Source organism: Anabrus simplex, chromosome 1 (assembly GCF_040414725.1).
Source record: "Anabrus simplex isolate iqAnaSimp1 chromosome 1, ASM4041472v1, whole genome shotgun sequence".
NCBI classification, from domain to species: Eukaryota; Metazoa; Arthropoda; class Insecta; order Orthoptera; family Tettigoniidae; genus Anabrus; species Anabrus simplex.
In genome coordinates, this window is record NC_090265.1 from 708,857,545 (window position 1) to 708,882,360 (window position 24,816).

The 24,816-nt window shown below is 39.2% G+C and overlaps 1 protein-coding gene across 3 annotated transcripts in view; it reads right to left on the bottom strand.

Annotated features, from left to right (window-relative positions):
* Window positions 1-315: 315 nt before the first annotated feature.
* sty (sprouty) overlaps window positions 316-24,816 on the bottom strand; it is a 169,756-nt gene continuing 145,255 nt past the window's right edge. The window contains exons 1-2 of one of the 3 annotated variants that reach the window (XM_067135997.2): window positions 14,860-14,965; window positions 316-5,962 (exon numbers count right to left, since the gene is read on the bottom strand). In XM_067135997.2, the coding sequence (XP_066992098.2) occupies window positions 4,858-5,850 (993 nt within the window). In that variant the 5' untranslated portion in view covers window positions 5,851-5,962; window positions 14,860-14,965 and the 3' untranslated portion in view covers window positions 316-4,857. Of the gene's footprint in view, window positions 5,963-14,326; window positions 14,835-14,859; window positions 14,966-24,816 lie in introns of those variants that run through there. The other 2 variants (XM_067135996.2, XM_067135998.2) reach the window with 2 other exon arrangements.

A 24,816-nucleotide genomic window follows, 5' to 3' on the forward strand; every position in this document is an offset into this window, starting at 1 on the left:
TTGTATTGCAGGTCTGTACAAATCCTTCTTGAGACATATTAACCAGTAAATAATTAATAAAATGATAGACCTTATTGCACCCGCAAACCTCTCAGCAGGCATTGCCATTATTTTCTGGCTGTTACATTAACTTTCTAATGGCTTAGTCGTCAGCTGGAATCAGCCAGGTGCGTGAAAGCTTGGCTAGAGGCTACAGAAGTCTTGGGTGAGGTAGCCCTGCTGAGAGGCTAGGAGGGGCAGGTCTCAATGAACAGAAGAAGGAACAGGATGTTGGGCATTAGGGAATAAATGAACATCGACAGATTTCTTCAGTTGGTCTCTTGTGTTGTTATTATTAATATTATTACATTTCCGGTTTGTTTTTAAATATTTACAAGACAATGTACAAAGCTGCATTATTTATTATACGACTATTTGCGCATTAAACAATGTAGCATATTATTTTGTTTTTAAAATAAAAACGTCTAGTAGCAGCATGACACGTTGAGCACACGACCATGATACTCTGCTCACAATGAAGAACCAAGACTAGATAATACTGGAAACAGTCTCCGAGGAGAGAAATCAATAAATAAGCGGCGAGGGGGGGGGGGGCTTTGTACATCATTATCTTCATTATTATTGTTCCATCCACACAAGGGATTTGAAAAAAATTGCTTTTATATAATTAACACACACATTTTTTCGAATGATTCCTAATCACTGAAATAGTACAGAGTCTGACATTTGACACTTACAGTGTGGCAGTTGACAAATTCAACCAGTCGTCCGTACCTTCTATCATTTGACTTCATCTACAGTGAAATATACACATTACAATATATTATCACAGTAAATAATTATATGCTCTCAAGGATCTCAGGCCATCCGAAATTATAACGAATTGTAATTATCATTGGACTGCTATATTTTAAAAATGATGTTTCAGAACACCATTACTTAGATGGAAGATCATAATCTGCAGCTTTTACAAACGAATACATTCTTCCGAACAAAATATACACAATTTCGAAGGTTTAGAACTACTGGCAATTAAACTTGTCTTTTATTAACTAAATCTTGGCACTGTGGGAGGAGTCAAGATGTCAGACTCTGTAAAACATGTTTTTAATGCCAAATGCATGCTCTTTCAAAACCCTCCAAAGTATGCCACTGAGGCTTTGTACCCAGCTAGATTATTTTGTTTTACTGCGTAAAAATAAATAGTTGTGTATGTATTAAGTCTTTATACAGATTTTTCCTCCAATGTACATACTAATAAATATATTTTAAAAAGGATTCATCCGTAAATATGTCTGAAACAGTTTGCTTCCACTATACAAGGAAACAAAAAAATATATACCAAAGCACATTCGTTAAGGTCAGCTTTACAAATATTGCAAGTGACATGTAAGAGGACCGTGTGATTAGGTCTAGACTGGTGGTGCTATGGCGTGTGGAATGACTCTGGAAGCAAACTTCACTCAGACACTTACACATCATTCCAGAACTGTCCCAGCTGAAGTTTCTCTCTGACAGAATTAAGATTATTTACTATTATAAGAAGAATCCAAGAGCCTCGGAAGTAAATGCGATTTTGATACTCTTTCATCGTCATGTTTGAAATGTGGTATTCCGAACAGAAAAGCGAGTAATCGACGGCAGGTTTTCTGATAATCTAGTCTGTTTTACCATATGACATATTGATGTATGACTTCAGTCTGATAAAATGAGATGCATAATAAGACCTGGCCACGATACACACCATTTCAAAATTTAAAGCAGGAGGAGTTTTAAAGAATTTAAACACATCCTTTTGTTAAGAAGATCAGCTAGAAAGTAAGGAGCAACGAGAACAAAAATGGACTAGTACGATCAATTAAAATAATTATTAACAGTTAAAACAAATAATGTGATCGTTCCACTGACATTTGTTTCCTCTCTGTGAACACCGATGATTACACCAGCTGGGATAAATTACGTTCACCCCCGGGATGAATTTCGTTCTTTGAGTTATCAGTATACAAAACGTGCAACAAAGTGTATGTACAATGGCTGAGAAAAGAATGAGCGCGTGGCACGGTATGTTTCTCGCATTTAATATTTTATCAGGCCAAATTGTATCAAAATATAATTCACCTCCAACGTAGATGCAAACTCTGTGGATTCCCACAACAAAAATATCGACAGGTTCAATTATTTCCGAAAAACGTGTACGTGCGAGGAACGTCTGCAATACCGTGAGCTCTTTCTTTTGACATAAATATGTCTTATGTGTAACGCGATGTTGCCTAGCAACCGTGCTGGCGGTAATCTGAAATTAGCGATACAAAAATGTGTAACGCCATGTTGCCTAGCAACCGTGCTGGCGGTAATCTGAAATTAGCGATACAAAAATGTGTAACGCGATGTTGCCTAGCAACCGTGCGGGCGGTAATCTGAAACGAGTGATACAAAAATGTGTAACGCGATGTTGCCTAGCAACCGTGCTGGTGGTAATCTGAAATTAGCGATACAAAAATGTGTAACGCGATGTTGCCTAGCAACCGTGCTGGCGGTAATCTGAAATTAGCGATACAAAATATGTGACGCGATGTTACCTAGCAACCGTTGATGGATGGCCATGGCAGAGGGAGACACATATAAGACATGTTTACGATCATTTGATTTTTCCCCCAAAGGGAAATTTAACACCATTTTTGGTTTTGAGCGACTGTACATTTGGCTTCTGAATGAGGACAAAATGTCCTCTTTTCATACAATTCATTTGGTGCATAAAGTACAGGTTTATAGCACACATAATGTCCCACTATCAAAATATCCATTTCAAATGATGTCCACGTCTTTAGAATGTGTAATATAATTTTACTTGAGTTCATTAACAGTATACTGTAAGTAAAGCAAAGCCATCAAAGGAGGAGTAGCCTACACTAGGCACTAAATGGGATATACCTGGCCACCTTTGCCTCTGCAAAAGTGGAAATCTAGTTTCTACATTTTCACTTCCTGATGGGATTACGAGGTGTCGTATGGTCGGCATGACGTGACGAATCCTCTCGGCGTATTCTTGGTTTTATAGACCGGAGTCGCCATCTCACCATCAGATAGTTCCTCAATTGTAATCATATAGGCTGAGTGGACCTCGAACCAGCCCTCAGATTCACGTAAAAATCCCTGACCTGGCCAGGAATCAAATCCGGGTCTTCCATATAACACGCAAGTACGCTACCCCTACACCAACGGCCGACTTGAACCCACGGCGTTATAAACTTGGACAACAGTAGTGTTAATTCTGAAGAAGTTAACTTTTGTCAGTGGACATAAGACCGTAGAACACTAGATTTCGTTACATCATTGCACGTTTTAAACCACAGGGAGTTTATAAAAATATGTCTCCACAAAACTAAAAAAATTACTACAGAATGAGAATGTATCCCCCTCCCCCTTCGCTCGGGAAGGTTCATACGGTCACTACCTAAGTCTGGTAGAACAAACGACCTCGGCTGTGGAGACCAAATGTAGGGCAGCACACAGCGGCTGTTGCCAAGGTCCTTCTCTACTAGACTACTCATCCGGCCTGGCACAAACTATTTAAGGAGGACATTGCTAATTAAAGGTGTCTCAGCCAGAACAACACAACTGCCCCATTTCACAAACAAGATCAATGAATTATTTCACATATCAAAACCGCATTCACACGAAAAAAAAACCAGTAACAGTGAGCAATGGAAATGTGATCCTTATGGAACTAAAAAAAAAACAAAAACAGAAATGACCATAATTAATGTTGTTTTGCAGTAAATAAAATTCTTACATGTTTCTTCTTATACGTAAAAAATGTTTCTTTTTAACAAAATGAAAATATCTCAGAATACAAAAGCACAACTATAATGTTGTTGTCAGGCCGTTCTGAAGAGATAGTAGATGGGAAGGTAGGAAGAAATGAGCCGTGTTTTCCTTACCCTCATTCTGTAAGACATTCGTACCTGTATACAAATAACGCATTCACCCCAGTCAGGAATACACACAGCTCATTTCTGTAAATGCATACTTTTAACTCATCTGTCTTCAGCACGGGCAGCAAGCAACCACTCATGTTTTAAAATATTAGCAAGTTCCTTCCAATTGACTGAAATATATACTAGTAAAGAGACATCTTCTCTCCATTTTGAAGGAGAAACACTTACAAAAACATTTAAAAAGGTAGGGACTGAACAATTAGAAACATTAATACGATAAACAACGAAGTTTGTTGAACTTCCTTCAAAATTTGATTTTTTAAAATGTGCACTGCAATATACAATTATCTTCACGGATATTTAATTTATAAACAGACATTCTATTAATTTATATTAATTACCATTTGTTTCAAAAGCCTGTCCTACCAATTCGATTTTTAACAGCGTAAAACATGAGGCAAGCGCGCACGTATTGCAGTAGTTGCTCAACCTGTCGCTAGATGGGTCTGATAAACTGAACACAAGTTCCCTGTTTCTTCTCGAGACTGTTATCGTCGTTCCTTCTCTTGAGCACTTACAGACTGATTCTAAAACTGAATGATTTTTTTTTCATGAGTGTGAAAAGGGGCGCGAGAAACTTGAAATAAAGAAGGTACGTTTTTGATCCACACAACCGCACATCCATACATATAAACAAACACGCCACTTAATTCGTTCAGTGTAGTTTGTTTTTATCGCTCTGGTTAAGCAGAAGTTAATTCCCTGATATATTTTTGTGAAATTAACAAATAATTAATTATAATGAATGATAATTTAGTTATATTTGTATACTATATACATAAATCATGTACGTAAATGTTTTTATTTGGCAAACATATAACTGTAAATAATTATATTACTCGAAACGAGTCTCCTTGCTTCAGAAGTCCGGACTCGTATCCAGTAGACGTTTCTCTGGAGTCACGTCTGTTAGTTTGGGATGTCTGGGCTCACAACGGCACCCCTGACTGCTGTACCTCGCGTAACACTTCTCACACAGCCCGACACAACCCCTGAGGGGCCAGTAACACCATAAACACGGCAGTACGAGGGACAGAACCCCTAGACAACCCCAGCGCGCTTTCAAGCGATGAGGTCCGCATGAACACGGGTCGTCCGCACAAGAGGTCCCGTCCCGATCCAGTTCGTAGTCTTTAGAGCAATGATAGAAAAGTCCTTTAACGCAGCATAGACACGAAGCGTAGTCGAGCGTAGTCTCTGCCGAGCAGAAGCACGCATTGTTACATAACCATCGAGAAGGGAGCGGGCGCGGTTTCCGGCAAGATTCACAGCGACAGCGTCCACATTCAGGGCAGATGATAGAGCCTCGGAAACAATCGCCACTAGTGCCCGCATCCCCCACTCGCTGGGTGGATCCTGCAGGTGCGGCCTCTTTCTTGAAGGTAGCGGTGGCGCCGGGTTGTTTAGTGACCACTCGCTTGCTAGACGAAGACCTCGTCGTGCTCTTATTGTTGTTATGGTGCTGCCCGATGGGCAAATGCAAGGTCTGATGATGTGGGTCCCTAGCAGATGACGAGGATAAACGTACGTCCGTACCACGAATAAGATCGGTGTTCGTAGTAGTCGCATGCTTACTGCTTCCTCCCAACACAGTCTTGGCCGCACTTTGTAACACATCGTTGGGACGGAACGGCGTCTCTACGTATTCGTTAACAGTCCTCTCACCGTCGGGGCGAGGTGAGCTGAGAGTCACCTCCGAGGTGGCCGGGGCGCTCAGGGGTTGAAGGGTGATGCTCGAGGGCGGCGGGGGAGTCATGATGGACAGACGAGGCCGATGGACTCTGGCCAGCTGCGAAATGTTGGGGAAACCCAGCAGGTCTGACGACGTAGCGAGGTCGCCATGATGGGCCATGTATTCCGACGATAACCTGAGTTTTACCTCGTCGACGACACAACAGTTCTCAGCACACGGAGGTTGGTCGACGAACTCGCACAGTTCGCATGGCCGCAGCAGGGCACGCCAGCTGAAACACAGAGAACACAAAATTACTGTAGAAGGATTATTGTGATCAATGCATTCAATACATTAAAAAGTAATACATGCAGTTGAAAGACAATTTTCAAAAAGTTTTATGCAAGAAAGAACAGAAGCCTTACAATAATATTTAAAGGAGAGGCACATGATAAATAACAACAGTATGAGCTCAGCTACTGTGTGCAAGCATTCTAATTTGACGCCATTTAGACTGCCTGCTTGTCAATTTAAACATATGTTTTTACTTTACCAGATGATAAAGAAACTGGGCGAAGTATGCCCGAGTTTAAACTAATTTTGTCGGATGAAGACCAAACATGTCACCTCAGAGATTTTTGCATCGTACGGCATGGAGTGTCTAATAGGCGTTTTTATACCGTCCTTCAAAAATCCGATTGCATCTGCCGGGTTTGAACCAGCAATCTTGGGACCCCGATGCCGATATTTTACCACTGATCCACAGAGGGAGCTAGGGGATATCATTCCAGTCTCTGATGTATTTCAGGAACTGCCAAACTGTAATAACTACGTATATTATGAGGACAAACAACAAAGAGTAATCTTCCTCGTCTTTGGCTGGGCTTTGTGGTTCACATGTCAGGGGCGTTCTGCACCCAACTTGGCGGGTTCGATCCCGGCTCAGTCCGGTGGGGGATGCTCGATTAAATCCGCAGTAAGTGAAATATAATTTTACTGAGGTTTTACTACAGCCTGAGGTGCTGCTCTGATCGCCTCATCAAGAAACTTCAGTACATACTTCTTTTACTCTATCTCAGCCCTGGAAAACAGCCATCTCCCACTCGCCAGTGGCGAGTTAGTTTTCACCGAAAAAAACAAAATCACCGATCAATTCGTAACAAGATGAGCAGAAGCACGCTTCACTGATTGATACCGTCGAGAATAAAGTACTCCAAGTGCCACGTTCAGGATTCCTTGTGCCTGCCTCAAGATAACACCCTAATGGCATTTTGTGACAATGAGGAGATTCTTCAATTAGCGCATATTTTTATTGATGGTAATATAAATGAGGTTTTTTTGTTATCAGAATGGCTTCAACCATCATAATGTGAAGATAAAGTTGGAATTCAAGAGGACAAGTTTTGGCAAATATTCATTTACAGTAGTAAGGCACTGGAATAATGTGTACATGTTCGATAAATTGTTAAGTTCATTTTTTTTGCCGGGCGAGTTGGCCGTGCGGTTACGGGCGCGCGGCCGCGAGCTTGCATCCGGGAGATAGTGGGTTCGATTCCCACTGTCGGCAGCCCTGAAGATGGTTTTCCATTTTCACACCAGGCAAATGCTGTACCTTAAGGCCATGGCCGTTTCCTTCCAACTCCTAGGCCTTTCCTGTCGCATCGTCGGCATAAGACTTATCTGTGTCTGTCAGACCTAAAGGCACTAGCAAAAAAAGTTGTTTTTCTTAAATAAAAGGCTAGGGAAACAATAGATAGCGAATCTACCAGCTGGTTGACAGCCCTAAATGCAGATCATTGATTGATGATTGATTGAAGAATATGGTTAATGAAGGGCAAACATTTTTAAAAGGATTAGGCGACCTATAAAACAAGTTTCCTGAGCGCTTGAAGGAGCAGATGAAAGTGTGCATTGCAGTAACAACAGTATTTCGTGAATGAGGTTTCAGCTTGGTTAACAGGATAAAAGGGAATCAGGGACTCGAAATAAACTTTCAGCGCATTAGGTCGTGTACCTGTGAAGAACCGGACAGTGGGATCCGAACCCACAACGATCGTGAAAATTACATATTCAAGAAAGCAGGGCCTTTCCCTGGACTTCGTTACACTAGGAGATGTAATTTCGCTGGCAGTAAACGACTACTCTTACACGACTGCTGAAGCCATGCACAAGTGGTACTTCTCGTCAGGACAGCGCCATGTCACTGGCCCAAAGACCAAACACACTAAATCCAGCTAGGCAAGGCACGAGAGATAAATCAGCAGACATTTTTTTAAAATCAGCAATATTTAATCTACAACTTGACAATGGAAGTAAAATTGCCCTAATAAAAAAATGGAGCAATGCAATACATTTTGGTTTTTGCTGAACATTAAGAAATTATTTTTCGAGGCGTACTATGCCTTATATGTCTTAAAGACAGTCTTCTTCAACGCGAGTATTTAACCAATATATAATCCGACTTCCAAGAACTAGTATTTTAAGCGTTATTGGCAATGAATTCACGGACTGTTACGAAATTCCTTGGACTGTTACGAATTTAGCCGAATTATTACAACTACAATCAAGTAGACTAAAGGGCGTGTTTGGATAAGTAATAAGACAGGTATGCTATACGGACAATGGACAGAAGCAATTAAAATGAACTGTAATGTCATCCCAGTTTGATTTCTCCCTAGAAAGAGCCTAATACATCCCGCTGCAGCAGATGCGACGAACTCGAAATTTTCCTTCGTGTACGTATTACGGTTCTGTTGTAAGGGAGAGCTGACGAGAATCAATCGGCACAATACAATTCGTACGTTGACTGCTGGAAGCCTCCGTAAACAACCGGTCTATGAAGAAGTTGGATGTCTTTCCACAAATGGATCCACAAGACGAGATGAAATTGCTGTTATTAATGGGGAAAAATCCTATAGGATTCTAGCAAAATAAACAGCAACCTAGATTAATATGCGAGGAAGCCATATATGAACCGCGCATTAAGAATCTAGGAAAGAAGTATGGGATTTAAAAAATAGGAAGTTACTGGCCTTTATGACTGGCACTAGAGGGAGGGACCAATTCTAAGGAGGTGATAGACTTCCGAAATATACAAAGGAAAATCTCGGATACCATCCTCCAGACCACAGCGGACTGTGCTGAAAAATTCGTTGCCTATTGCCAAGGCACCATTTGTATGTACTCCGTGGCCTGAATTACCACGTATCGGATTTTCTTTTTCCAATAAAATTGGAAAATTGTCCGCCTGAAGGTTGACAATTTCGAGTTTGAGTCATAAGTCAACCTCGCTTGCATCTAAACAATAAAATAATTAAATATTGTTCATATGAACTTACAAGGAAACCTAGTGGACGTGAATCGTTAAGACATGGCATCGTGTCTAGCTAGTTCGAGTCCAGCTTGTGGGAAAAAATAAATCTACCATCACAATGTTGGCCGGCAGGGTAGGAGAGGGGGTAGTATACAATTTCTAATCACTAGATTGCGTGCCAAAGGCCCTTTTTAAATTCCAAACCTCTCCGAAGAGTTCGTATGGAATGAGGTGATTCGTCCGTCCTTATTACCATAATCATCATGGGCGTTAAATAGAAAGACGTACACTAGGTGAGCCGAACATGTCCTCGGGAACTCCCGGCAATACAAGTCATTTGACAGACAGGAGGTAGATAGATAGATAGATATATAGATAGAAGGCCATCGTTTCGATTCCCTAATAGGGGCAGCTACCAGGTGGATTATCTCTCTCTATGAAGTATTAAATAAATATAGTGTAAAAGTTGTTTCAATATAGAAATATTACTCTGATAAATCAATTTCAAAACGTGTCATGCTTCCAATTTAGCCGAGTCTTCCCTAGTATTTAAGGACAAAATTCATGGACGCCTAGGTGTCACCAGAAACCGTCGGAGTAGCTAGCGGGATCACGTCTTGACGAATGGGATCAATAATCATTAGGAACTGTTTGCTGTTTACTGGCGTCAGAGGGAACTTCCGGTCTGATATGATCAGTACTATGCTGAATCGACATTCATCCGCTTCTCTTCGGAGGCACACAACGGGAGATGCACTTACTGACCAGTTCAGTTAGCTCGATGAAATATCACTCCCGGTTAAATTGTACTACTAGGACATGACGACACTGTGCACGAAGATCGTAATTAGTTATGTATTACCTGTGAACATGCTAGGGTTAGGGAAATAATAACCTAATACGTTGCTCAGTCATATTGACTCGGCGATAAAATGACACTTCACTGATGGCAAGAAATGTATGCACAGGGTATGAACATAATTTTCTATGATTCACGGCAGAAAACGTTTGCGATGGAAGCATCTCAATCAGTGGCATGGTCCGCGAAGAAAGAAAAAAAAAAGTAACCAAGATAATAATAATAGTAATATGGTCTGGTACATTATGCAGGCATTTCAATTTGACGTCGGAGATCTTTTACATGCCGACATTGTACGACATGGAGTGTCGAAAGGACTTTTTTCCGCCCTTAAAAAATCTCACAATCTCTTCGAATTCAAACTCGCGATCTTTCGATCGGGAAGGCTGACACTCTACCACCGATCCACAGAGGGTCCTAGTTCGGTGGAGAAAAAAAAATGAAAATCAACACCAAGACGAAAGTTGCACGATTAGTGCAAATCTGACGGGGATAATTAATAGCAAACTGAACAGTTTCAATCAAGAAAGCAGTGATTCAAAAGGCTATGCAAAAGTGAAATAGCCCATAGAAGGTTTAAAATACAACAGCTCGTTTTGTCAGGAACGAAATAACGGACAATTTATTTCTCCAAAATTCATGAATAATTCAGAACTGACGATCAACGAGGTGACTATCGGTTGTGCACTCACTTAAGTTGGATAACGCATACTGAAGCTATTCGAACTGTCGACCATCACATTCAGTGACTTAACTTCACAGGCTGTACAAAATCCTATCACTTCACTCATTGTCAGTTCTGTACTGTTTAGGAATGTTGAGTATTTAGGAAGAAAAGTCCTGGCCATTACGTATGTTCCTATTCATACTTCAGCCCCTCTTAGGGGTCTGCGCTGCCATTATACACCCACTATATTCAGTCAATATCAAAATGTGATCTGAATTTGTAGCCTACAATGTATAATTCTCCAGTCTTGTAAAAATGGGACATTGCGCTAACTGCAAAGACTAAACACAGGCTCTGCAAGCAGTTCTACAAATTTATCTAATGACAGTTCCCCCGAATTCTTTCAAAACATGCGAGGATACTGAAGCGTACAGAACTTTGGTATTTGTGATCAGACATGTGAAGCCATGTAGAAACAAACATTCATTTCTGCAACACTCCGGCCAGTCCAAAGTTAGAATGCGCGAGCCCAAGGTGCTAAATACATACGAATCAGCTTGAAACAGTACAAAAGAAACTCCTGAAATATTTACATTTTAAAAGAACATCTCACTTATGATTTCGTTCAAGAATCTTCTGCTTAATTTAGAAATGTTGAGTTTAGACAACCAAAGACACAAGTTGTTTCATTCATTTTCAAAATAATTCAGTTTGATAATCGGAATTGCCATGTGCCGTGCTCGAATTCAAGATCTAATTTAAAATTAAATAAGAAGGTTCGAACATCCACACATCAAAATTCGCCACTTCACAGACTACAATATAACAGTGCATCTCGGAAAAAATAATTCTTGACTTTAGCACTAACAATATTTAACAAGTAATTCACAGCTTGCATCAAGTAATAACTCGTGATACAAAGCATATTAAACAAAATATTTTAGAAACAATAAGTCCAAGCCCATAACTTGTTAGATTAGATCAAATTAAATTAGATTACATAAATTACACTGTATTACGGTAGGTAATATTAAGTTACGATTACTTGTAATTTTATGATGCATCACATGGAATATTGCTGTAATTGACATAAACATCCTGACATGAAATAAATCAAATTCAAAGGCTAACGTATGTGCCTGGAGAAAAGATCACATAGATTTTCAGTTCAGGTCGGTCCTGACCATTTTCAGCGGCCCACGAAATAAATTCAGCATATCCTCACCAAATCTACTTCTCTGTATAAACCGGGCAGATGTTCTGAACTAGACATGATTAGCTTAATAAGTTTAATATGAATTAATCCAGAACTTTGGCAAGAACTGTATGCATAGGTATGAACATGTTTTCTATGATTCACGGCAGAAAACGTTTGCGATGGAAGCATCTCAATCAATGGCAAGGTCCGCGAACAAGAAAGAAAGAAAAAGAAAAATTACCAAGAACTGAATAAAACTCCAGAGTAATCCCAACAAGCCGGTTCCGATTTGTCACGACGATCATCCTGCATGAATAGGCTAGAAGTATCAATGGAAAACAGTAAATATAGATTAGCAAACATTCCAAGAACTGAGAAAGTAATGAATGAAAACACGCTCGGGATTTACTGATCTCCGACAAAGTTCTCTTGATTTCTCTTCTATATTTAGTTTTGTTATTTATTTCATGTATTCGTATATATTAATTTACTTTAATTTTCAATATAAAAGGAGCGAGACCTGTAGTATAATCAATATCACCATGTGCGTTTTGGTATCATAGCAACAGTTACTAGGACAATTTGTTCATAATAAATAACTTATAACTAGCCTACGGTAATGATAAGATATCGTAATGCGCGTTTCGTGAAAAAATGGAAGTTCCAACGATATACGAAGCAGAAGCAGCAGTCGTTACGGTATCTGAATGATTACCAGGTAAGTCGAAACATATCTATGAAAACTAATTCAATGCATTAGGCCGTTAAAGAATGTTATTCCCTCGGGGATAAAAGTGTTACTTTAGCAACGCAAAGCCAACCATTAATATAAAACTTTACACAAATAAGATAATTAAATAATTAAAGCAACTTTATTTTCTGTGATTAATTTTCACTCATGGGGGAAAAGAAACATATCGATCCGAAAATAATGATATGCTACCGGGACATAGACATAAAAGAAATTCGTTACTAACCAATATCCGCAGGGATAAAACTGATAATATATTACTTGGTGATCGACTTACGGTCTGCGAATGTTTATACACTTTGAAAATTCATGTTTAAAACAATATAACACAACGGTAATATTTTCAGATCTAACGATATAAGAACCTCCGGGACAAGAATTTCTGCCAACATCACTCACTGAACGTTTTTCACACAATCAATCATTGAAATATAATATGTTTCAGGGACTTTGACAGAAAAGAAATGTTATTCAATGCTAACAAGAGCTGCATGGATAAAATGGAACATGTTTTAAAACGGAGTTTGAGAAGAGAAAGATATTCCCAATACTTGAACGATCTGCAAGGATAAAAGTGTACCTCAGTAAGTACTCGAACTGAGGGCTAGCAATAGCAATCTGTCGATGAAGAAACCGGCCACTTTCACGAACATGTTCACAGAAGAGAGAACGAAGAAGGAAACCGTCTGAAAGGAGTATCGATTAAGTAGACATTCCCAGTGAAAGTTTAAACTTTTCATATTTGAACCGGATATACATACTCACCCGGCTTAACTAGCAAACTAGATGTGATGGGCGATTATCTGTTTTGGTAGGCAGAAGAAAACAGCGTAATTCATCTAGTGTTATATGTTTCTTACACATCTGTTTCACGTTAAGTCAAGACTTTCAGTTAAACTTAAAATAAAGAAAACTTCTTCTCAAGAATAGATCCCTTCCACTAACATCTAGTCAGTACGACCAACAGAGTTGAGCCATTCGGCGTAATAACTCCGTCATCTTCGACGAAGACTAGGAGTTAATTAGTAAAGAACAACGAGATAGAGGTGGCTCACGACGATTCCAAATAACGGCAGTTCCAAACAGAACTAAACAATAAATCGTCAGTCCATCGTAGCTTCGCATCTACTGGACCCGAGATATACATGTCCTATCATTTCCTGTCTTCTATATTGCTTCGAAGAACAACTTTTCGGAGAGTTTAGAAATTAATCCAACAAGTTCTTTTCATTCATAAGAACACCTCCCCTCAGCCGTTCCCAGACTACTTTTCGCATCCTGACGGAAGTAGGTTTGCAAAGACTAGAAGTCTTTCAATTCGATAACCTTTCCTTTCTTTTGACTGACCTCTTCCATTTTTATTTCGGATTATGTTAAACGAGGATGGTTATCCAGTTGTACTTCCTCCTAAAAGAAAAAGATGCCACCCCCTGGACTACTAGGTAACACACTGAAAAGACTGAGATCGCATATTTGTCTCTCCTGGTTCTTAAAACACTCATCTAGAATAACCGTTGACATACATTCGCTTCGAGTAATTATCATAGAAAAACGAGATATTTACCAAAGAAACGATAGTGCACAAAATTTTTCACATTTCATTTGTAGTTTCGGACGTAGAGGATTGCAATAGGCGAGGTTCTTTTTCAGTAACAGAATACACAGCTGTTTGTCTTTTTAATTAAACATTAAGATTGCATTAAAGAGAAAAACTCCTGTCGAAAAGATTCCTTCGAACAAACAGTGAGAAATATCTTCCTAATTGATCAAGTTTTCACCCACAGCCTGTCTTGTTCAGGGGAAACAGTTTGAACTGATAATCTTAACATACTACAATGTAGTTTAATAGAAAACTATCTTCCTAATACCTTTTATGCAGACAGAACACTCCCATCAACCAAGAAAACCCAGTCAACTAAGCAAGGAAGTCGAGGACGTGATTCATACAGCGTGAAGTCGCAAAGCAAGTGCAAATCAAGTGAAGAGTTCGATCCTCTGGAGTGATATTATCTCATAAAGCAAACGCTATGGCAGCTCTTTGGTCAAGGCCACTCAAGCGAGATGAGATGTTTTCCGTTCGCCTCGTACGGCGGTTCGCCCACACGATCGTTGAGATGGCAGGCAAGAAGGCAAGCAGGCAGCCCAAGCCGTGAGCTGCGACATACGTGGCCTTCTCTCAACAGCAAGCAGCACACCACGTGTACGTCAGCTCAGGCCGACATGAATGGGAGAGAGAAAGTCATTCACTAACCCGCATTAGCCAACACCAGTGGGTAGCTTGCGAAACGCCGACCTCCAACTAACTCTCTTCTTCGAAACAACTGCACACTTTAACACATCACCACAACACTGAAGAAAATAACAGCATGCACAATTAGTGGAGCACTTGAAAGAAAATCACCTCGGAGCACAGCAGCAGAGGCGGAGGATAATCTGGTATCACAGCACATGTCGCGAACACTCACTCTGATGGACAGACCTCGCTCGACTGACTTCCTCGCCCCGCTCCACACCGCACGCCAGCAACAGCGAGCACATAGCTGCCATCTACCGGCAGTACGGACCAACCTACGTTTTTATGAATGGGAGACTTCTTTCAAGGCAGCCATCACTGACTTCTAGTGAATGAAACGACAATGCCCGACCGTTCCAAAAACATCCGGCCTTAACAACCAATTTACTATTTTATACACGATTAAAACTAAGCTTAAACACACATATGCAATGAAAGCAGTCGTCCATCTTTGTTACTTTAACTATAATAAACACAGAGAGCACGGGAAAGAGACTTTTCAAAGCAAATGAATTAGACAGAATAATAGTATGTAAGGCGAGGTCGACTGAAGGAGAGACAAGTGAAAGGCGATATTGTAAAACGCGCGAACGCGTGGGGGCTCAGGGAAGGGAGAACACACTTTCATAACGTAAGGTATTTTTAGTCAAGAACACATTTACGCGAAGACCTTGCATGAACTAAACCCTAACTTACAAGGGTTTATGACAATATACGCGCGCCTGTGCACGAACACAAGAGACCGGAAATGACGTCGCATTCTTCACCCTTCCCGTTTCCTGTGGTATATTGCGACGACTGATAGGAGTGGCATTTCCAACAGGCCTTTGGCTTCTCAAAGTTTCTTTCATACACCCTAACGTATATTATGTGCCAGGAAAAAGCAAAACTGACAGCTTGCGGCGGATGAAGCCCACACAACTCCACCAACAGAAACATTGATGTACAGATTTCTTATCACCGAGGGTCGATTTTAGTTCTCAACTTGCAACAGCACGGAGGTAGTAGAAAGATCGGTAAATTCAGGACGACACAGGAGAAATAAAAACCATTGAAAAAAACTAATACTATTCATATTTTTAAAATTTAGAAAATGTGTACAATACATTAGCTTTAATACAACTCATACGACTATACACGTGACTCCTTCACAATGTTCTCTATCTTCTGGGTCTTCTTCACTTAAACATCATCCGTCCACAGTTCCCCAGCTTTTTCCCGTTTCCTGATACTCTCACCTTTCCGATTTTGCATCATTTTGGGAATTTTGAGTATTCTGTCATCCGTCATTCTTTTAATATGCCCGAACTGTTTTAATCTACTTTAATCAACCACGCTCAACACATCCTTCTCCATCTCCATAATTTCTCTCATTTTAGTGTCCCTTTTCTTTTTTATTCAACCTCGATTTTCTAGCCGCTCTCTTCCAAAAATCCATCTCTGTAGCTGTAATAATTTGTTTGTTAATTGTTCATGTTTCTGCTCCATACAGGCAAATACTCTGCACCAAGGAATTATAGATGGTGATAATAATAATAATAATAATAATAATAATAATAATAATAATAATAATAATAATAATAATAATACATGGATCGAAAGCACTAATTTTGAACAGGGAAGCAGACATTAAAAAGGAAGAGGAAGAACGCAAAATCCTGAAGAAAACTGCACGCTCAAAACTCAACAGGCGAACAACAGAGACTCAGAAAGAAACAGGAAACCAAACAATACACAGTGACATTAGAAAAGGCAGATTAAAATTTTACGGACACACCAAAAGAATGCACCCTGACAGTTTCACAAAACAAATAGCTGAATTCTTTGAACACTTAGCAAAGCCAAAACAGGCACTACGAAATAATGAATTTAACAAATTAAAGATGACCTTTCATTGGAAGGAATCAGACAAGAAGACAACCAAAACGGACAGGAAGATCTTAATATCCAAAATTTACACATCCTAAATGGGCTTATTTGTAACAAAATCGAACAATTTACCATCCAAATGCACCTCTGTTTATCGGAAAAATTTTGTTCATTTTACGAGACTTCCGTTAGACCGAGCGAGCCGGCTGCGGAGTTCGCGTTGCGTAGCTGTGAGCTTGTATTCGGCAGATGGTGGGTTCGAATCCTACCGTCAGTAGCCTTAAAGATTTACAATTTCTCATCTTTACAGAGGCTAATACGGGGGCTGTAACATAATTAAGGCCACTGTCGCTACTTTTCCCATCTTTGTGTTAGTGCGACGTTAAAAAGCAAAAATATGCTCTTAGCAAAAGTAAAAAAAAAAAAAAAAAAAAAAAAAAAAAGACAAAAATAATTTGCGACAGGGCTAATAGTGAACTTACAAAATGGAAGTTAGTTTATAAAATAGGAATATCCCCACCCCCTGCCTGTCGTAAGAGGCAACTAAAAGGGGGACCAGAGGCTCTCAACTTGGGTTGGCGACCACGGTTCACCTACCTGAGTCCGGCATTTTTTCTACTTGTGATAGTCTCCTCGTTTTCATCTTTCTTATCTGACCTCCCCTACTTAACTCTTGTTCTTTTTCCGACCTCAACGGTAGTGGCTTTACGAGGCCTAGAGTGTCTTTCATTTTCACACCCTTCGTGGGCCTTTCCTTCATTTTTCGACGAGTCGGATCTGTACCTTTTTATCCTTCTGATCATTGTTAAGGGGGGATAGTTGCCAAGATGTACTTCCTTTTACAGCAATAATCACCACCATTCTTTACTGAATATTTAGTTTGGAAACTGAAGGACAGCTTTTAGGTCCTCATATTAACTTACCCGCGCGGAAGTCCGTTTCTTTGCGTAATTTTATATATTTTTAAAAATCAAAGTTTTTCAGAACAACACACATAGGACTTCAGTTTCAAACTTTAATCTAGACTAAATCGAGTAAAACTGATATTTCTGAAAGGTTACCAAAGGGAAGGCTTTACAAGATGAAAAGATAGATCTATATGGCATTACAATTGCTTTGATCTAATGTTTGTTCAAATTTAATCGCGGACCCATTGCAAGTATTCGACATTCGAGCAGCATGAATACTTTGTTTCTTTCGCCCGTTTCTTGACTTTACAGAATAAAAGTATGAACAAGGAACATAAGACCTAGTTTTATGTGAGAAGTAAAATTTGTATTGAATGAGTCGGAAAACAGGGTGGAACAGGTCAAGAGGTTTGAATATATGCGGAAAGTAATTCCTTCAGATGGAAAAGTTATGAAGACGTAAACCACCGTATACAAAAGACAAACTAAATTTATTACCAGCTTAGGGGTGCTGTTGTGGGCAAGAAAGAAAAAAAAAAAAAAAAAAAAAAAAAAAAACAGAGGAAACCGAGACGAGGGTCTAAAAGAGAGTCTTGGAATCCACATTATTTCATGGCGGCAAAAAGCCCGAGAAAAATTCGCACCCGTACATTTTCTCCACTACCGGTACACGAAAAAAAAAAAAGAAAAATGGAGTAGAGATCCTTTGGTTATACCCCTCTTAGTAGCCTCTTACGACATTCAGGAGGTACAGATAACGCATGCTTTGACTCTATTCACAGGAAAGACAGTTCCGATACATCGAAAGAAAAATTAGTTTATCCACAAAAGAATGATAAGGCTCATGAATTATCAGAAGATGAAAGACAATCCATACTTCGTAAATAAATACTACACTTATTATTATTATTATTATTATTATTATTATTATTATTACATCACCACTTATCATGCAAGTTTAAATATTGCGAACATTATCTGCTTGAGCCCGGTGTATTCTGTGCCTCGCTTCTCTATCCTGTCAATCGCATTCCCTTCCGGCCGTTAGCTTATGCTGTCTTTCAGTATCTTGACATCCTCATTCTGCGAGGTCTCAAAGTTCGTAGTTTTTCTTCATCATGAAGCAGATGTTTGGGTGCCTGTAATCCATCTTTCCTATCCTACTTCCTTAAGTCAACTCTTGTTCTTTTCCAACCCCCACGGTATTAGAGAATTCGAAGCCTAGGCAGTCTTATCATGTTTACGCCCTTCGTGCCCCTTGCCTTTCTTTGGCCGATATACTCATTTTTCGACGTGTCGGACCCCTTTCATTTTTCTCTTTAATTAATGGTAATAGAGCAGCCATTCCCTGAGTGTGCTCCGCGGACCCCTGAGTCCGCAATAATAATGTAAGTATCTAAAGAGCAAAATTGTATTGTACACACACAATTCATAGACAATTGAAGACTTGAAATAAATACCGCTCTAAGCGCCAAAATTACACATTCTGAGATATTGTGTGAAATAGAATCTACACGCCAAGCCTAATAATGTATAAATGCTCTACGCCAGTGCCTTCTATACTTTAAACCCATTTTCCTCAAAACTATCATTTTGGCACTTAGAACCTTCTTTATTTCAAGCTTCAATTATTCTAAATTTAGGAACAAATGTCTTCACTGTTGTATGGTTTACATACATTACATGTAATTCTTAGCCGATAAATGGTACAAGTTGGCAGTATCTTGTGAAGACCTTGCATGACAACTGCATGTCTCTGATCGACTTTTGGATCATGACATCTCCTATACCCTACAATTTCTAGAAAGGAAATACTGCGCTTAACGCTTTTCGCGACAACGTACCTGTGTGCGTATTTTTTCTGCTCTCTCACAAATGAAAACGAAGTACAGAAACGGAATTAATGTTGAGGCTGATCTTCGGTTCGAGTGACTACACTTGTAAGATGCTTGGTCTCTGGAAAAAATAGCACCATCTGTCCCATTGATCCAACAATTAATGTTCTCAAGTAAGTTTCCAGATCCAGACTGTTGTAATTATTAGCAATGTGTCACAATGTTTTATAATTTCTATGCATATATAAAATATCTTTATGTAAATGAAGTTACATTGAAATTTAAAGGAAATTCAATATTAGTCCTAAAAAACTAAAACAATCAAACAAAATAACTAGGGCCCCAATGTTTACGATATTTCATTTTTTCTTTATATTATTTCCATGGAAAATAAAAGTTAAGCATGATTTTATCTACGGTGATTAAAATTACGCAATTTACACGGGTTATATAAGGTAATATTTTGGCTCTTAACACTTTTTATCATTTTCCGGTAACTTTTCATATCATAGTCATATTTCCCTGTGAATTTTCATCTTACTGTCATATTTTCCCTTTTTATTCCATATTCGCATAGACCCTACCTGCTTTCAGTCGTCTCAAAGACGGATTTTTCACATCTCCTAATTGCTGTCTGTAATTTCTTACATTATCTTTCTTAAAAATATATATTTATGTGAATTGGGAGGGTAAGCTGTATAGAAAGAGACAGATACGTATAACGCGACAGAATTTTGAGCCTCAATTGAACTCAAATGATCTGACGTATTTCAAATATGGCCCAATAACATCCTATGATGTTGAGCGTCTCTTTTTCCCGTTACAAGTCAGTTTTGCGTGACAACAGAGGATCGTTCCTACTTGAAAATAAAATATACGTAATTCGCTATTGTAAATTCCTTCTGATCGCCCATCAAAATGTGGCATTTATTTCATTCTGTGCCGAGTCGAGAATTACCTCTGGTATGAATAATTCAACAAATTCAAAATATAATAAAAATTAATATTATTACTTTATTATTATTATTATTATTATTATTATTATTATTATTATTGAAAGTATATTTTCAATATAACGTTAATTTCAACAGCGGCAAGATTTTGAAGATTTGGAAAATGTGACCAAAATAGTTTAAGACTTATTTATTGTCATATTTTAATACATTTTTAGGTCATAAACATCCTGGCCCTTATAATATCACAAACTTCTCTTCCTTGTTCACTGAATTCAGTATTATGTTCAGTGGCTAGAGGGTCCTTGGACATGGATGCAATATGCTAAGGGGGCCTCCGACGCAAACAGTTTGGGAAACCCTGTAATAGAGGATGTTCGCCTAGTTTGTACGTCCTCTTCAAATAATAATCACCACCATCATAATACATAATGGCGCGCTCATTCTTCAGCTGGCCTGTTAACAAACGAACAGTGAGTTTACACGAGTGACACCTAAGCTGGCTTTATGTGAGCCCTATTTACGCGCGAAATGAGTAGCCCATTCACTAGTGAACGAAACCACAACCGAAAACACAAGAAGGCTGAATTTTCTCGGAAATAGTCGAAGTTACGAAGAAAATGCATATCAGCTTTCTTGTAGAAAATTTAATTTCAAGGCCACGTGGTGCACTTTATTTTTCGATATGTTTACGCGTTTTTTTAGTTGATATATGGACAAAAATGTCTACATTTGGGACATACCCCTACAAAAAAACCGACTAATTCCTAACGGTGAAATACAGTCGAACCTCGATATCTCGAATCACCTTGGGAGCTAAATTTTATTTCGAGTTATCGAAATTTCGAGATATAGAGAATACCGTTTTCGAGCTTGTATATCACATACGGGCTGTTACTGAGTACATTTTAACAGTACATAAAAATATACAAACAAACTCTATTTTACGGCATCACTTTAATTATAACCCTTATTATAGTAACTTTTAGAAGACAGGATACAGTAGTGAAACAAGAAACATACCTAGGTTAACACCTTTGGAAAAAATAAGTTAGTCTCTTCTGTTTGTTACTGTTAACTTTTCCTCCCTTCACGCTGAAACTTCTCGTCAGTACCATGCAGTCGAAATTCGTAAATAGAGCTTGTTATCCGCGATTCCGGAGGTTGCTTTCGTACGTGACCGGTAATTAATTCACACCCGAGAAACAGCGAGGCTTCGCCGATTTTCCGCCCACTAGAAGTTTTAGTTTTTCGGTTCCCCTCATCACTGTGAACCTTTCTTTACTTGTTAACTGTTCCTCACAAACCACAAATGCTGTAATGCACAGTTAATGTTGCACACATTTCGAGGAATAGAGAAATAAATACGCGTGAATGATAGGACAAATGGCCGGGAAATTTAAGTTACTTCGAGATACTGAAACTTCGAGTAATGGAGGTTCGAGATATCGGGTTCGACTGCATATCAAAACCGAAAGTATCCCTTGCGTGACTCGGGATTTCAAGCTATATCCTTATCAAAATTTAGCTCAATCGGTCTAGCAGTTTTCGAAGCCTATCCGGAACAAAGAAACAAACAAACACGATCTCATTTCTAGGGTCCGGAAGCTTATGACCTAAAGAAGTCCAAAATATGTAAGCAAATATGCCCTAAAAACGAGCTAAATATGACCGAAAAAAGATAAAATATGCCCCATGGAATTTAGTGACAGGTTAGTAAATATGAGATTATTACTAACACTAAACAGAGCCTCCGTGGCACAGGCGGCACCGTGCCGGCCTCACACCGCTCGGTTCCGTGGTTTTGATCCCGGTCACCCCATGTCAGATTTGTGCTGGACAAAGTGGAGGCGGGACAGGCTTTTCTCCGGGTACTTCGGTTTTACCTGTCATATTTCATTCCAGCAACACACTCCAATATCATTTCATTTCATCTGTTAGTCATTAATCATTGCCCCAGGGGAGTGCGACAGGCTTTAGCAGCCGGCACAATTCCCATCCTCGCCGCTACATGAGGGCTTCATTCATTCCATTCCTGAGACGGTCGAATGACTGGAACAGGCTGTGGATTTTCATTTTCACTAACATTAAACGCGTGATTAGTGTTAACTGATAATAAATCAGACAGATTAAATCATGCAAACTGACAAAGTTACGAAGTACGTTAACATTTTTACATGCATTCATATTAAATCATTTTCCTGTCGCTACCGTAACTCCGGACGCTTTACAAAAGAGAACTGTTCCTTCAGTAGGCCTTCTGAAGACCTCTTCACCGAACTCTTTCACGTAATCTATGATTTTTACATCTTCAGTGCACTTCACTTTAGGTACGATAGGATTCACTGTAGTACTTCATAGAAGCGTGACCAATCTGTTGAAATTCGTTGGTGGTGAAAGGGAAGAGGGCTGTTAACTGGACCCGTCAATAATCAACTGGGCGAGAGAGAACATGGAATTTCCTTGTTTCCTAATTGCTTCTCAGCCAAGTATATGTACTGAAGTGACATCCTCGTCAATCAGACGTCCTCGGAATCAGGTCTTCTATTCCGGGAAATGAAAGAAAAATATGTCTACTACAGTATTTGGAAATCGGGTGATAGAAACTCGACGTAGATGACATGTACTTGATAAAAACGACACCTCAATTTAATTTTAAAAAAAAGCTCAAAATATAACCAAATACGACCTTATGTCATTAAAATAAGCAAAACATGATCGAAACAATGAACATGGCTGAAATATGCATTTATAAGCAGCATAAAATAGATTTAAACAGGGTCAGATACATATCATTCACAGTTATTTCTCAGATTTCTGGTCAAATAAGCTCAGGAGAGAAATATAACTTTTCCTTAACATCCGAACCTGCATGCACTGCTCATACCTCAATCACTTTCATATTGTCGAATACATTAAAGGATATATTAATCGACCACAGACTCTATACCTCATTCCATGCTGAGAAAAAAATATTGCTGTTATGGACCTACAAGGGGGGAGCACACCCCCTCTCAGACACCCATAATTCCTCGTGAATAAGGAATATTATAATGTACTTTATACTGTATTATGAAAAAAAAAATGGATGGGGCAGGCTTTGGCCACGAGTTATTAAAATAACTACTTAATATTCTCTATTTAATAAATACATTCGCAGGGAGGAAGTACAATGACGGGAACACCCATCGCTTTGTTGCCTTCCTTCATTTTCCTTCTGAGTTGCTTTGTTACATGTAACGCGTTAACCGTTACGTTGTGAGTCGCCGGCAGCTAATCACTGTTGAAGAGAAGTCATCGGTTTATTTGTGTGTGTGTTCTAATATTCAGGTACTGTGCAGCAGTTGTTACTGAATATTTTGATGTTGTGGTGTGCACCGATACATCACGGCACGACTTGTACTAATACAGAAATTCGCTATGATTTTTATCTGTGCTTGGGTTTGTTATTTAGCTCTGTCATTTCTTAAGCGCATTTTATTTTTGCCACGAGCGCATACAAATGTTACCATTCTTTTCGTGGGGCGATATGACGGCAAAGTACTACCCGCATTGCATGGGCAAATTTATTAAATGCAATTAACTACATCCGGCACCCCGAGCTTATAAAAATTATATGTTGTTTATTTTCTCCCGATTTGCCTTGAAATTCAATACTGAGGTTTTGTATGTGCAGTAGTTTACGCCTGTTGCTGCAAAAACCTAAATAAGCCCTCCTCCCGCTTTACAACCCCTGTACCTTATTTTTTAAAAATTCCAGCGTAGTTTCTTCCTTCTTTTATTTTAAACTTAAGTACCAAGTTTCACCAATACATGCCACGGTTTTCCCGTGATGCTGTTGAGCAGAGCTGTTCGATATGGCAACCCTGTTGTCATAAGAGCAATACTGTTTTCTTAATATGGAATGAATGACCTATAGTTTCACTGAAATCTGCGCGGTCCAAACCAGACAGTTCCCGTGTCAGTCTGCGATAACATCTCACGTGATCAACATACGAGTAATTACAGAAAAAATATAGGCTATCAGATACGAGCACCCAGAGATAAGGACAGGAGAATCAACAATATCATAATACGCGATTACAGAAGACAGTAAATTTCTTGTAGCTAGGTAGACCAACACCGGGTCATCTGCAGTAAACCCTCAGTATTCCAGAATTCACTAATTCAGAATTTGCGATAATTCGGAATTTTTTTCACCACGTACTAAAATACCGCAATACTGTACTGGATTTCGTGTTCGTGCCAAGGTGGGAGGAAGCCGATAATAACAGTGAATAATAAAATAAAGTTAAATTGTCAAACGGAGGAAAAAATCTGGACACCCTCACCAATTCTATTAGAACTGTTCCGGAATACCAAAAGAAAGAGCCTAAAAGAAAAGCGACAAGGAGTGATAAAACAACAGTCAGGAAAGAGTCTCAAAGAAAAATAAGTGAATGTCATGGCTTCATCATCAAGACAGTGGCTACAATGGACTAGGTACGACCCGACACAAAA